The 16,588-nt window shown below is 40.2% G+C and overlaps 1 protein-coding gene across 1 annotated transcript in view; it reads right to left on the reverse strand.

Annotated features, from left to right (window-relative positions):
• Positions 1 to 16,588, reverse strand: part of CMC1 (C-X9-C motif containing 1) — a 76,699-nt gene that overhangs the window by 48,426 nt on the left and 11,685 nt on the right. Inside the window, exon 2 of the mRNA XM_043443629.1 lies at positions 3,493 to 3,577. Within this exon, the coding sequence (XP_043299564.1) occupies positions 3,493 to 3,535 (43 nt within the window). The 5' untranslated portion in view covers positions 3,536 to 3,577. The remainder of the gene's footprint in view (positions 1 to 3,492; positions 3,578 to 16,588) is intronic.

Consider the following 16,588-nt stretch of genomic DNA (forward strand, 5'->3'; position numbering starts at 1 on the left):
TGCCTTTCTTTTGATGTATGCTCTACCAAGAGTCTATCATCTTGTGAAAGTTTATGTAATAGTAAGACTGGGATTCTCAATTCTGTATTTAATCACCAAGCCAAGCCATCTTTACTCATCAAATCAAAACTAAGTTCTAAGGGAAAAGGTGATGTGCATTCTTTTTCTCTTCAAAAAGAAACAAAGTAGTATATCTATTTTACAAAGACAAAGATTCTCAGGTTGACCCCTGTTTAATACAAACACTGCTTAATTGTTACCATGAAGCTGAGATTTTCTTGTTTCAGGTTATAATTTTCATTATATGGCAATGGTGAAGTTGCCATGACTTTATAAATAATGAACTGCAGAATTAGAATCATGTAATTATAGGTAAAAGTCAAATTTTAGAAGCAATAGGGGATGTAACCATGGAACATTCTAAACATTATCCACTACTTAAGACAAATTTTAATTGTGTTTAAACAGAAGGTGAAGTGTGCAACAACGACTGAAGCTGTGTAGAGTAAAACCCAGTTGTGCAGAGACAGATAATGACGGGATCGGGAAAGCTGGTTAAAACTTATAATGAAGAGAGAACTAGTAAGAATATAGCAACCTGGCTGAAATTGATATTCATTAGGGTGCTCTTCACATCAATAGGAGCATTTGGACCCTGTGGTCTTTATCAGTGTCCCAGCTGGTAATGGTTGAAGGTTAATGCCTTACCCCATTCTGTTCCATTTTCTATCCTAATTAGCCCTGCAAATCTATAGCTGTGAGCACCAAGTGTCTGTGTTCAAAAGAAACTAATTAATGCTGGCAAATTAGATCAAGTCCAAAGATCCAACAGCCAAACTCTTAGTTAAATGCTCCTTGTTAATAGGAAGTGTAGCTGTCAATAACTGCTGTTGCTGACTATAATGAGGCATCTCTTTTTTTTCATTGAAAGTGATTTCATTTCTCTTTGTCACTGGAAAAGCTGTTCCATTCCCTTCACAAACCTAAGTTGCTGGCAGCCTGACCCAATTCTTATGATCAGCCGGGTTGAAATGACATAGGGAAAAAAAAAAAAAAAATCAAACAGAAAAGCTTTCTGACATAATCTGTTTTAGGCATTTAAAAGAAAGTCAGATCATTTATTAGAATTCCTATATCTTTATCTGAGAACTATACAATTAGGATGCATAATGCTTTTAAATAGAATCCTATAATTATGTAATAAAGCAAAGGCTATAAACAGTAAATAAACCACAATGGAAGTCTCCTGATTCTACATCATGCCTTTTTGTTCAGTGTAAATGGAGCTGTTCTACTCCTGCCTGAGCAATGCCAGTGTGCGTGCTCTCCTAACTCACCTGGTTAAACAGCAAGATCATTCTCTAGAAAATAATCAATTTTAGATTCTAAAATACCGTTTTGGACCATATGGCCTAAAAGAAAAAAAAATCAATATATGATTATAAAAGTCCAAACACTCAAAGATCATTTGTTATAACATGTGCTATTGGGGATAAATGCATTGAAATAGCTCAAACGAACCTCAAATTTCAAGGTGCTTTCAGTCTTCAAAGGATTTTAAGTATATTAAATAAAAAAAGAAAGAAAACCTTAACATTAACACTGTAAGCAACTTAAGTTTTGATAAAGAAGCAAAATTAAATATTTTTCCTGTACCATTACGAAGTAGTAGGTGCATAACACAAATAAACCTTTTTAAGTTATACTCTAGTTCTTTCATTTCAAAGGACAAAAACAAAGTTTCATTGTCCAAGAGCAAAGCAAAGGTAGTTCTAAAACCCAAACTGGACCATTTTGCATTTTCATCTGAATCATGAGAGTAAACAGTCTGTAACTGAGTTGGCTAGCTTTCATTCTAAGTATCAGAATAACATGTTACAAAAGAGAATAAAGTGAAAGTCACTCAGTTGTGTCTGATTCTTTGCAACCCCATACATAAAGTGGGACCTGCCAGGCTCCTCTGTCCATGGGATTCTCCAGGCAAGAATACTCCAGGGGATCTTCCTGACCCAGGGATCAAACCGGGGTCTCCTGTGTTGCAAGCAAATTCTTTCACCAGCTGAATACCAGGGCAGACCCACAAAACAGAGTAAGTACAACTAATGTTTATAATTTTGAACCAATACATCAGTAAAAAGTAAATAATCTTCCTGGTAGTGAAAAGATAACCCTACAATTTTATTATCCATTTTTAAGTTTTCTCCTCCATCACCAGAATCAGGATCTGTGAGGCAGATAGAAGATTACTTCTTGAGACCATGAGCATGTTCCATGGTGTGTACTGAATCCCATGGCAGGTGCCAACGAAGCAACTTCTCCTGACATCTGGGGCAGCGGGGAGGGAAGGTGCTCCAATCAGACAGCTAATTCATAATGAAAGCAAGACCATCAAATGATACTGATAAATTGCTGATAATTTATTAATAAGCTTGCTTACAGATGGATTTAATTCAAACCTAATTTATAGATAGATTTAAAATGGGAATAGCTCATAATGAGTCATTTAAGAAAAAGAGATGATCATCACACAGTGTTGATTCTGAAGAATTACTCTTTTATTGTCTTTATCCATCAGTCCCAGAGGTTATTCTCTAAGGAGACAGCATCTGAGGGACAAGACTGTGCCTGACACCCAAATGCTCCTGACATAGTCCCAAAACTACAGCTGATACAACTGCTGAGAAACGTGGAGGGAACTGCAGTCGGTCAGCCCCTCCTGGCCTAACTATGGTCCCTCAGCAAAGGCCCAAGGAGAGGGAAAAGGAAAGCCGGGGGATGTCCATGTCTGCAAGACTTTGCCACTGCTTCTCTGACACGGCCATTCCAAGAGGTAGACTGTTACTGCAAGACATTTCTACAGTGATACTGCATGGCTTTTCTAATTACCCATATTAACCAACAATGTATCTCTAGATTTATAGAATACAGGAATACTTCATGTTAAAAAATATTTTCCAAAGAACACAGGCACATGTGGGTGCCCAGTACATGCATTTACATCAATACCTTCCACTTAAAATTATAAAGTATAGAAAAATTTTTAAAAATCAGACTCACTGTATTTACTACTGCAATTCCATTCATAATTCAATAATAGCAACGATGCCAAAGAAATCATCTTAGAATTTATTCCTATATTAATATGTTGACAGAGGAGAAATAGGTATACATTACATTTGACATTTCTTCTTTCCCTATCAAAATCACCAGAATAACTTGTTTCTCTCCAAAATACAGATGCAAGTTTTTTCTCTGTAACTGTACATCTGGGGGAGAAAATGTTCTTTACTGAGAATTTGGGAGAATATTTTTAAATTGTAAATGAACACCGCTTGTAAGTTCTGAAAGCTGAAATACTGGTATCTTAGTGAAAGGGTGAGAACCAATTCATACATATTAATTCACTGACTAGTTCATTCTGAGGCTAAGGATTAAATTCAGATCATATTATAAAAAATGTATTTGATCTTTATATGAATATTTGAATCTTACCTTGAACTTGTTCAGAACATCTCTCTCGGGCCTTTTCTCTCATTATTTTAGGGATCAAAACATCTTTTTCGACGTGTCTGAGATGCTGCTCTGAAAAAAAAAAATCTTCATTTAATAAAGTCTCAAGTAAACCACCTGTTTAGGTGAAAAATAAGCACTCTGGTTTACTTAAAATAAAAGCCTATGCAAATATATTAAAAAGTAACTCTTCTATAACCTCATGAAGCTGTTATTAAGTCACTAAAAGTTATTGAACAGTGTTTTAAATACAACAGAAAAAAACATGAGGGGTATAGGTAACACCTTCCCAAAACTTTCAGCAAACTATGTTTTAACACTTTTATTTGGTGACATATTCCATGTAGTCTTGACAAAATTAAAGTCATAGACTAAAGCGTTACCGTTTTTTAATTCATATAATCCACAAGAAGAGAATTTTTATCAATACTGAGACCCAAGGGTAGATGAAGAGATCCAAGATTAAGAAACATACATAAGTAGTTTCTCCACCTAACAATGAGTAGCTTAAGAAAGAGCTGGCAGAAGAAGAAAAAGTGGAACTACCTTTGCAAAGAAAAACGAAGCACAGAAGGTCTGTGTGTCTCAAACACAACTACCATAGTCAGATGAACTCGGAGGCCTGGGCTCCTGCTCCAGACTCCCCCCCAGCATGCTCCTCAAATTCCCAGAGAGTCCTAAAACCCAAAGGGATTCTCCCAGAATCCAAATGATCAGAAATTCCGAAAGGCAAAAGGTGGGTGGGATCAGATTAAAGGAGGCAATCTTATCCCCAGAGTTCTTTCCCAGGAAAAAACTGATGCCAAAAGCGGGAAGCATGCCCCGCACTCTGAAGCAACAGAAACGGAGAGGAGACTTCCCTAGAGGAAGCCAAAGCATGAGTGGTCGAAATAACCACAGCAGGGGCCAAAGTAGGTCACTCTTCTGCTGCCTTCAGACCATGGGCAAAATAAGTAAATACAGGCACTTATCTCCAAAAGATGAGCAAGTTTCTCAGTATGTATCTAGTGACACTTAAGACCAGGAACTCCTAAACTTTTCCTGGTCCCCAACATCCTCTGGATGTAGCTATGAAGTGATACAGTATTTGCAGCTAGGGTAAGGGGGCATCGTCTCAAAAAGCAAATAAAATCAGCAATAACCAAACAGCCAAGAATCACCCAAATTTGATAAGGACAACACAGTGAAAGGGAGAAGCCCACTGCAATGAATCAAGAAGTAAACAACTCTTAAGACAGAAAATAAGACTTTCAAATAAATATAATCAATGTACTGAGGCAAATAAAAAGATATGAGCCCCCAGACAGAAACAAATCATAGATCACCTAACTGATCAAAGTCTGAAGCTCAAAAATCCTAAAAGCTTCAAAAGGGAAAAAAACATCACTACACACACAGAGAAACAAGAACCAGATTTACATCATGTTTCACAGGCAAGATGTGGATGCAAGAAAATGATGGTGAAATAACTTCAAGGCTCTGAGAAGGAATTACTTTATACCCAAGAATTCCAGAGTCAGTCAAGAGTGAAATTAAAAATATTCTCAGTGACTTCCCTGGTGGTCCAGTGGCTAAGACTTTGCCTGCCAATGTGAAAGGTGAGAGCGCCATCCCTGGTTGGGGAGCTAAGATCCTACACGCTCTGTGACTCAAAAACCAAAACATGAAACAGAAGCAATGCTGTACAAATTCAGTAAAGACTTTAAAAGTGGGAGGAAAATATATATTTTCAGATGTGTAGAACTGAAAAGTTTCTCTCTTTCAACCTCACTGAAAAAGAAATGATCTTATAACAGTGAGACAAGCCAAGCTACTGATCCAACGTGAACACAGAACGAACACCCTTCTGCGTGCACATGGAACCCAGAGAGGAGCTCAGGCAGGTGGCGCAGACCTGACTCTTCTCTGCTTCTGCGTCTGGGAGACTCCAGCCACAGGCCTTGACTTCAAACCCCACAGAAGCTGGGCCTGGAGGGTTTACTCCAAGACTTCTTTCTTCACATATATGTCTTGACATGTGGGCTGGGAAGACTGAGGGCAGGTTCAATGAGGAAGAGAAACCAAATCACCTCCACAGGGAGGTGATGAGCAGAAGCAAGCAGCCCAAGATAACCGATAACCAAGGGGAAGGAGAGCAGCCTTCTCTCTGAGCCTGTCAGGGGAGCCGTCAGCTGCATTTCTGCTACCGTCCGTGGATTCCAAGTCACTGGGCTCAGCTCAGCCCATACCCCAGTGGACAGAGGGCTACATCACACAGAGCTTGACAGAGGGAAGATACTGTCGTAACCTTCTTGGTAAAACAAAATTTGCCCCAAGAAGTAATACAGAACATATTTTGATCAAAAGAAAAGAATCCGTGATGTACAAATGTGAAATATATAAAGCATATTAGAAAACACACATTTAAATTTACATGTTAAAACCGTAACATCAACTAACTTGACCCAAGTAACATTTACAGAATACTCCACTCAATAACAGCTGAATATTTAGCAAGGTAAAATACAGAATGGGCTATGAAACAAATCTTAATAAGTGTAAGAGAATTCAAATCACACAAAGTATGTGTCCTGACACCAGTGTAATTAAAGTAGAAATCAGTAACAGAAAGATCTCTTGAAAATCTCCAAGCATCTGGAAAGTAAGTAACACACTTCTAAATAATCCATGGGTCTAAGCAGAAATGAAAAGGGAAACTAGAAAGTTTTTGTAAATGAAAGAAAATGTAACACATCAAAATTCCTGTGATGCAGCTAAAACAGTACCGATAGAGAAACTTGTAGCACTAAAAGTCTACACTGGAAACAAGGATGGTCTTTAAATCAATGACTTAAGCTCCCGCCTTCAGAAATCAGAAAAAGAATAGAAGAAACACAAGAAAAGAAATAATATAGATTGAAGTATAAATCAATGAAATGGAAAACAAAATGATCAAACAAGCAAAATGATGGAGGAAAGCAATGAAACCAAAGCTGGTTCTTTGAAAAGATTATTAAAATTGATAAACAACCTAGTCAGGAAGGTTGCTCAGAGGCTAACGCGTCTGCCTGCAATGCGGGAGACCCGGGCTCGATCGCTGGGTCGGGAAGATCCCCTGGAGAAGGAAATGGCAACCCACTCCAATACGCTTGCCTGGAGAATCCCATGGACGGAGGAGCCTGATGGGCTACAGTCCACTGGGTCGCAAGGAGTTGGACACGACTGAGTGACTTCACTTCACTTCTAGCCAGGAAAAGAGAAGTCACAAACATCAGAAATGATACACCTTTTATATAATAATAATGTATTTAATTTGTAAATGTAGACCAATAAATTTGACAACAAAGATGAAGCAGACAAATTCCTTGAAAAAACACAAATAACCAAACCTAACTCATAAGGACATATAATCAGTATAGCCCTATACCTATTAAAGAAACTGAATCTGTAATCAAAAGTTTTTTCACAAAAGAATTCCAGACTCAGAGAGCCCTTACTGGTGAATGTGATCAAACATTTAAGAAAGAAATAATATCAATTCCACATAAACTTCTTCAGAAAACTTCTCTGAAGCCAGCATTATCACGATACCAAAGTCAGACAAAGACATTACAAGAAACCTACAGTCCAATATACCATCATGAATACTAATGTAAAAATCTTAACAAAGATGAGCAAATTGAATCCAGCAATTAAAAAAAAGGATAATACTTCATGACCAGGTGGGGTTTATCCCAGGATTGTAAGAGTTATTTTTCAAAAAATGAAGACGTGTAATTCATCATATTAAAAAACATGGTTATCACAATAGACACAGAAAATATATTTGACAAAAATCCAATATCCATTCCTAATTTAAACTTCCATAAAGTAGGAACTGAAGGAAAGTTCCCCAACATGATAAATGGCATTTATAGAAAAAACCTACTGGTGACATCATATTTAATGCTGAAATACTGAATGTTTCCCCCTAAAACAGGGAATGAGCTAAAGAAGGCTGTTCTTACCACTTCTATCAAGCATTATACTGGGTATTCTAGCCAGTGTAATAAGGCAAGAAAAATAAAAGGCTTCTAGATTGAAAAGAAAGAAATAAAACCATAGTTAATTGAAGGTCATATGATCATCTATATAGAAAATCCAATGGAATCTATAAAAAGTTACTACAACTAGTAAGTGAGTTTAGCAAGTTTCCAGACACAACATTAACATACAAAAATCTAATGGAAATGACATAAAAGTCAGAGGACTAGAAGATAATTCAATAATAAATTTCCAAAGCTATAAAATAGAAAATGGCTTTTTAAAAAACGAACTGAAGCTCATGAATCTGGAAGACAAAAAAAAACAAAAACAAAAACACAATTTAACACTGAATTTACCACAGTCTCAAAAAGAGGAAAGAAGAATTGCAAGGCTGAAAAAATATTTGAATAAACAATGACTGAAAGTTTTCCAAATTAGTGAAAAGACAGAACCCTGTCAATTCAATAAAGCAGTTGAAAATCCAAAGAAATACACACCCAGACAAACCATATTTATACTTCTGAAAATGAGAAAGAAAAGTCATCGAAATATCAGAAATATAGGGGAACAAAAATTCAAAAGACAAAAGGATTTCTCATCAGAAACCACAGAAGCCAGAAGGAAGTGGCATAGTATTTTCAAGTCCTAAAAGAAAAGCACTGTCAATCAAGAATTCTGTAACCAGTGAAAATATTCTTCAGGAAAGAAGATAAAGACAACTCACATGAAGAGAAGCTAATTTCCTGCCAGCAGACCTATTCTAAAAGAATGGCTAGAGGAAGCTATTCATACAGGAAGGAAATATTAACAAAAGGAAACTCAGAACAACAGGAATGAAGAAAGGGCAACAAAAAGGGTAAACACAGTAAACTATTTTTTTCTTGAGTTATAAAATTTATTTTTGACAGAAGCAAAAAATATAGCATTCTCAGTATACACAGAGGGAATATTAAAGATGACTTCATTGTAAAGGGGATAGGGTAAAGCAACTTTGGTAGTAAGATATCTATGTTCTATTTGAAAGATAAAATGTTGATTCGACTAGATTGTGATGAGCTATGTATGCATAAGGTAATCTTCCAAACAACCACTAAAAAAAGTCAAAGAAATACATTCAAAAACACTATAGATAAACCAAATGGAATGGAGTCAACCAGACAGTAATAACAGAAAGACAGCAGGAAAATCTCCTGATAGCTGGAAATTAAAAAATACCCTGCTGCTAAATAATTCATAAGGCAGAAGAGGAATTAAAAGAAGACACTGACCTGAATGAAAATGAAAGCACAACATATCAAAAGGTGTAAGACAAAGCTGAAGCAGTGTTTACAGGGAAATTTATACCATAAATGTTCATATTTAAAGTCTCAAACCCATACAGTTGACCCATGAACAGCATGGGTTTGAACTGTGAAGCCCCACTTACAAGGAGGCTTTTCCAAACAGAGGTAATGTGGTATTACACAGTGGCAGTTGCTTGGACCCACTACATTTTATTAGGACAGCATTATTCAGACAGCAAAAGTAAAATCATTTTTTTTTAAGTATCCTTCAAGATACTGTTCATCTTTCATTAAACTCATTTCTATTGGTAAAGTATCTTTTCATAAATAACCTAATTATTTATTGCTGGTACTTAGGCGTCCCAGGTGGGGCTGGTGGTAAAGAACCTGCCTGACGATGCAATGCAGGAGAAGTAAGAGACACGGATTTGATCCCTGGGTTGGGAAGATTCCCTAGAGAAGGAAATGGCAACCCACCCCAGTATTCTTGCCTGGCAAATCCCAAAGACAGAGGAGCCTGCTGGGCTATAGTCCTTGGGGTCACAAAGACACAACTGAGCACACACACATACAATCTTGATTGAATTGATTGAATCAATACAACCTTGTGAGTGAAGCGTTAGTGGCTCTGTCGTGTCTGACTCCTTGCCGCCCCATGGACTGTACCCCGCCAGGCTCCTCTGTCCATCGAATTCTCCAGGACAGAACTCTGGAGTGGATTGCCATTCCCTTCTCCAGGAGATCTTCCTGACTCAGAGATCAAAGGCAGGTCTCCCACATTGTAGGCAGATTCTTTATCATCTAAGCCACCACGGAAGCCCCGTACAACTTTACTGAACTCTAACTCTACTCCTCTGCCAATAGATTCTCTTCCGATTTCCAGGCAGGCAAGCATAAGGATAGCTCTGCATTTTCCCTTTTAATCCTTCCTGTCCACACCTTTCAGAAGAACAGCAAGCAGCAGCCAGCAGCGCCTTCACCTTGGGTGCTCCAATTCTGTGCAGAATCTCCGCAGTTACCCTGACTTTGAGATCTGTGCATGACTTTCCTCTCTTATCTCGGTGTTGTTCTGGTATCAAAGTTACATGATTTAAACAATAAATTAGGGACTTTTTAAAATTGTATTCTCTGAAACACTGCACAAGATATAGACTATTACCAGTTCTGTGAAAGTCTGACAGAAACCACCTGTGATGGTCGGCTGTATGGGTCAATTTGGCTAGGTGCTAGTCCCCAGTGACTCAAACAAACACTAATCCTGCTCTTGCTGTGAAGGTATTTTGCAGATGTGATTGGAGGCTATAATCAGTTGACTTTAAGAAGAAAGAAAAGAAAGAAAGTGAAGCCGACTCTTGGCAACCCCATGGACTGTAGCCTACCAGGCTCCTCCATCCATGGGATTTTCCAGGCAAGAGTACTGGAATGGGTTGCCATTTCCTTCTCCAGGGAATCTTCCCAACCCAGGGATCGAACCCAGGTCTCCTGCATTGTAGGCAAACACTTTACCGTCTGAACCACCAGGGAGTTACATTTATCCTAAAAACTCTCAGTGGGCCTGATTCAATTATTTGAAAAGCCTTCAGAGCACGACTGAGATTTTTCTGAAGAATTCCACCTGCAGACCACAGCTTCAGCTCATGTCCAGGAGTTCCAGGCCTGCCCTTCTCAACACTCTGCCCTGCACATTTCAGACTTCCCAACTAGCTCCCCGAGTCAATCACCTACCTATATCCTGCTATGTGCATACTCGTCTACGTGTATGTGTGAGTGTATGTGAAAGATGAACTCCCCGGGTCTGTAGGTGCCCACTATGCTACTGGAGAAGAGTGGACAAATAACGCCAGAAACAATGAAGAGATGGAGCCAAAGCAAAAACAGTGCCCAGTTGTGGATGTGACTGGTGATGGAAGTAAAGTCCAATGCTGTAAACAGCAATACTGCATAGGAACCTGGACTGTTAGGTCCATGAATCAAGGTAAATTGAAGGTGGCCAAACAGGATATGGCAAAAGTGAACACAGACATTTTAGGAATCAGTGAACTAAAATGGACTGGGATGGGCTAATTTAATTCACATGATCATTATACCTACTACTGTGGGGAAAAAAAATCCCTTAGAAAAAATGGAGTAGCCCTCATAGTCAACAAAGAAGTCCAAAATGCAGTGCTTGGGTGCAGTCTCAAAAACGACAGAATGATCTCTGTTCGTTTCCAAGCAAACCATTCAATATCACAGTATTCCAAGTCTATGTCCCAACCACTAATGTCAAAGAAGCTGAACAGTTCTGTGGTGACCTACAAGACCTTCTAGAACTAACAACCAAGCAAGATGTCTTTTCATCATAGGGGACTGGAATGCAAAAGTAGAAGTCAAGAGATACCTGGAGTAACAGGCAAATTTGGCCTTGGAGTACAAAATGAAACAGGGCGAAGGTTAACAAAGTTTTGCCAAGAGAACGCACTGGTCATAGCAAACACCCTCTTTCAACAACACAAGAGAAGACTCTACACATGGACATCACCAGATGGTCAATACCAAAATCAGACTGATGATATTCTTTGCAGCTGAACATGGAGAAACTATACAGTCAGCAAAACAAGACTGGGAGCTGACTGGCTCAGATCATGAACTCCTTATTGGAAAATTCAGACTCAAATTGAAGAAAGTAAGGAAAACCAGAGACCATTCAGGTATGACCTAAGTCAAATCCCTTATGATTTACAGTGGAAGTGACAAATAGATTCAAGGGATTAGATATGATAGATAGAGTGCTTGGAGAACTATGGACAGAGGTTCATGACATTGTACGAGAGGCAGTGATCAAGACCATCCCCAAGAAAAAGAAAAGCAAAAAGCCAAAATGGTTGTCTGAGGAGGCCTAACAAATAGCTGAGAAAACAAGAGAAGTTAAAGGCAAAGAAGAAAAGGAAAGATATACCCATTTGAATGCAGAGTTCCAAAGAATAGCCAGGAGAGATAAGAAAGCCTTCCTCAGTGATCAATGCAAAGAAATAGAGGAAAACAAGGGAATGGGAAAGACCAGAGCTCTCTTCAAGAAAATTAGAGATACCAAAGGAACATTTCATGCAAAGATGGGCTCGATAAAGGACAGAAATGGTATGGACCTAAAAGAAGCAGAAGATATTAAGAAGAGGTGGCAAAAATACACAGAAAACTATACAAAAATGATCTTCATGACCCATATAATCACAATGGTGTGCTCACTCACCTAGAGCCAAACATCCTGGTGTCCGAAGTCAAGAGGGCCTCAGGAAACCTCACTAGGAACAAAGCTATGGAGGTGATGGAATTCCAGTTGAGCTATTTCAAATCCTAAAAGATGATGCTGTGAAAGTGCTGCACTGAATATGCCAGCAAATTTGGAAAACTCAGCAGTGGCCACAGGACTGGAAAAGGTCAGTTTTCATTCCAATCCCAAAGAAAGGCAGTGCCGAAGAATGCTCAAACTATTGCACAATTGCACTCATCTTACATGCCAGCAAAGTAATGCTCAAAATTCTCCAAGCCAGGCTTCAACAGTACGTGAACAGTGAACTTACAGATATTCAAGCTGGATTTAGAAAAGGCAGAGGAACCAGAGATCAAATTGCCAACATCCGCTGGATCACAGAAAAAGCAATAAAGTTCCAGAAAAACATCTACCTCTGCTTTATTGACTACACCAAAGCCTTTGACCGTGTGGATCACAACAAACTGTGGATTCTTCAAGAGATGGGAATACCAGACCACCTGACCTGCCTCCTGAGAAATGTGTATGCCGGTCAAGAAGCAACAGTTAGAACTAGACATGGAACAATAGACTGGTTCCAAATCCGGAAAGGAGTACATAAGGGCTGTATATTGTCACTTATTTAACTGCTTGTTTAACTTATATGCAGAGTACATCATGTGAAATGCCACGCTGGATGAAGCACAAGCTGGAATCAAGATTGCTGGGAGAAATATCAATATCCTCAGATATGCAGATGACACCACTCTTATGTCAGAAAACTGAAGAGCCTCTTGAAAGTGAAAGAGGAAAGTGAAAAAGCTGGCTTAAAACTCATCATTCAAATAATGAAGATCATAACATCCATCCCATCACTTCATGGCAAATAGATGGGGAAACAATGGAAACAGTGATAGACTTTATGTTCTTGGGCTCCAAAATCACTGCAGATGGTGACTGCAGCCTTGAAATTAAAAGACGCTTGCTCCCTGGAAGAAAAGCTATGACCAACCTAGACAGCATATTAAAAAGCAGAGACCAACAAAGGTCCATCTACTGGTTTTTTCAGTAGTCATGTATGGATGTGAGAGTTGGACTATAAAGAAAGCTGAGCGCCGAGGAATTGATGCTTTTGAACTGTGGTGTTGGACAAGACTCTTGAGAGTCCCTTGGACTTCAAGGAGATCAAACCAGTCAGTCCTAAAGGTTATCAGTCCTGACTAGTCATTGGAAGGGCTGATGCTGAAGCTGAAGCTCCAATACTTTGGACCTGATGCGAAGAGCCAACTCATTGGTAAAGACCCTGATGCTGGGAAAGACTGAAGTCAGGAGGAGAAGGGACGACAGAGGATGAGATGGGTGGATGGCATCACTGACTGAAGGACATGAGCTTGAGCAAGCTTAGGGAGTTGGTGATGGCCAGGGAGGCCTGGTGTGCTGCAGTCCTTGGGGTCGCAAAGAGTCGGACATGACTGAGGGACTGAACTGACCTGAGCTTATGTGTGTGCACCAGGTTTTCAGGCTTTGTGAGTATGTGTGCATCGGAAAGGGTTAGTGGCTCAGTCGTGCCTGACTCTTTCCGACCTCATGGACCATAGGCCACCATGCTCCTCTCTCTATGGGATTCTACAGGCAAGAATACTGGAGCATGTGGCCATTCACTTCTCCAGGGGATTTTCCTGACCCAGGGATCGAACCCAGATCTCCTGCATCGCAGGCAGATTATTTACCCTCTAAGCCACAAAGGAAAGTCCCACGGTATTCATAGAAAGACTTTTCTCTATTGATCAAATTCTCTGAAGGTTTTTTATTCAGTCTTGAGTCAACTGCAGTTTTCAGTAAGTTGGCATTTCTCATGGAAACTATCCATTTCATCTAAAAATTCAAAATAATGATATAAAAATGTTCACATGACTTTTTCTCTTTACTACCCTTATAACTGTATCCCAGTTTTTACTGCCTGCCAGGGGGTCAACAAACTTTCTGTTAAGAACCAGAGTGTAAATATTTCAAGCTTTGTAGGCTACAAACCATCTCTGTCACGTATGCTCCTTTTTTCTTTTTTTCCAAACAACCCTTTGAAAATATGACTAACCATGCACAGCCTACAAGCCTTACCAGATTCTGCCCAGGGCATAGATGGTTGGAGTCTGGCCTACACTATTGATCCATGCCTTCTCTTCCTTGGTTTCGCCAGGGCTGCCATAAGATGAGAAGAGGACACTGGCATATAGAAGGAACTGCCGAGTATGGGGAGCGAGGGGAGGACTGAGAGGGCGGCCCTGGAGGCGCCGTGGGGCTGTGCGGACAGGGCGGCCTGGAGGCGGCGAGGCGGGCGCCCAGGGTTTCATGTCACGGCGACACGAGGTGACCACTCGCCAAGGCAGGGAGACGAAAGAACTCCAGCGGGGAGGGCAATTCTGAGTGGGCAAACTGAATGTGAGGCTCCCACGAGACACCCTGTGAGTGGAAAGCTGGTACTACTTGGAAGAAAAATAAAACTGGGGTCATCTCCACACACTTCTTTCTCCTCGTCTATAGTGCAAACCATAGTATAATGCAGGAGACATGGATTTACATGGAGGGTCCCCTGGAGGAGGAAACAGCAACCTGCTCCAGTATTCTTGCCTGGAAAATTCCACGGACAGAGGAGTCTGGTGGGCTACAGTCCATGGGGTCACTAAAGAGTTGGACATGACTGAGCATGCACACATGCATGCACAATTAACAGTATAACTACTGAAGAGATCAGAAGAAACACTGCGACATGCGGATCTAGTTTATATAATCAGCTTCAGAATACGGGCTCTTCCCTTCACTGACACACCCATAATCTAGACAACTTATCTACAACGCATCCTCATGAATCCACTCTTTCTCTCCACCACTTGCAGTGTTCCTGAAACATTTTTTAAATGTGTTTTAAGTCCTTCTGATCATTCGTCTAAAACCTCCTAAGGCAAAGAAAATTATAGAAACATATGAATGTTAATTTCGATTTTCCACACTCTTGGTGTTAAATCTCTGGCAGACCAGTGGTTAAGACTCTGCTTACACTGCAGGAGACACAGGTTCTATCTTTCGTTGGGGAACTATGATCCTACATGCTGAGCAGTCAAAAAAAAAACAAAAAAAAAGGCTTAAAAAAAAAAAATATATATATATATATATATATATATAAATAAATTCTGCTAACACTTGGTAGCATACTAATCATTAAAAGTCAATTTTTAATTAATTATGATTCTGTACGTATTGCAAAGTTTCCTTTGATACTACAAATACAGATATGGTACTTTTTATTCACAAAATTACAGGGCGATTCCCTCAGTGTCAATACGCTACACAGATGTTATACATCCGCACCAAAGCTGGCAAAAAAAAAAAAAAAAATCAAATTATGAGAATTTGCTACTCTACAGTCACATGAATTTATATTGAAATGAAGAATCAGAGTTAACACCACCAGGGCAAATTTTCAAAGCTCTACCTCCTTGACATTCTGTCACCACCTACAAGCCAGTTCTTACCTTTCTCACTGGCTGACTTTGTCAGGGCAGGCTCCGCTCGGGGGCTCACGTGCTCCTGCGACACAAGACCACACAAGGGGGACCACACAAGACCACCGACAGCAGGACCGGCCCTGAGCCCACAAGACAACGGTGACACAACCTCCCCAGAAAGAGGTGACCTCAGGGGGCAAGGGATGCCGCTCAACACTGAGGATGTTCTAACACAGCGAACGTAATTGCTGTTTAGATAATGCCACTTTTTTTTGTTTTTTGGAACCTCCTAGTTGCCTTTATTTGTTCTTGCAGACATTACCATGATGTTGTTTACTCTGTAGGAAAAATCAGAAAAATGCTTGTAGGAAATGTGCAAAGGTGTCCTTATTAGCAACAGTTTCTCCTTTAGGTCCATCTTCTGTAATGAAGGGCCGCAGAGAGATGGCCCTGCACACCATTCAGCAGGACCGGGGCTGGCCAGACGCACCTTCACCCTATGCGTGTCACACCAGAGCCCTCGAGGACTCTGGTCTCCGTGCTCGAGACTCTCCTGCCCCAACCAGACCTCCACGTCCCCTCCAGCTCACTCATACCCTGTGCTACAATGACAACCTAAGATGAGGAAGGCGTGGGGCAGGGGGACCAAGACCAGGAAGACAAAGACAGGGAAGATCTGCGTCTCATCCTCTTTCCTTTAAGCAACACTTGAATTGACAAAACAAAAAACAAACTACAGAGTAGGAAAGATTCTCCCCCCAACAGTCCAACTGCCTCTGGTTATGAAACTTCAAGACAAAGGCCAGGAATGCCCTTCAGTCTTCTAAAAGCCCCTCAGGTTCAGTACCTGGATTCCATTCTGCATAGAAAACTGTGGAGACTCTAAAAGAGGGGAATAACCCAGGGGCAGGTTCCAAAGTTCTTCCAAGACCCAACCCCTCCCCTAGGGCAGTGGTCTATTTCAGGGGACTTCAGTAAACTATGTCCCAGAGCTTCCAAAGGCCTGGTGAAGGCTGCAGGAACTCTTGGACAAGAAGAACGTTGGTTTCAGAAGCATC

The sequence above is a fragment of the Cervus canadensis genome, chromosome 22, assembly GCF_019320065.1.
Source record: "Cervus canadensis isolate Bull #8, Minnesota chromosome 22, ASM1932006v1, whole genome shotgun sequence".
Classification (NCBI taxonomy): domain Eukaryota; kingdom Metazoa; phylum Chordata; class Mammalia; order Artiodactyla; family Cervidae; genus Cervus; species Cervus canadensis.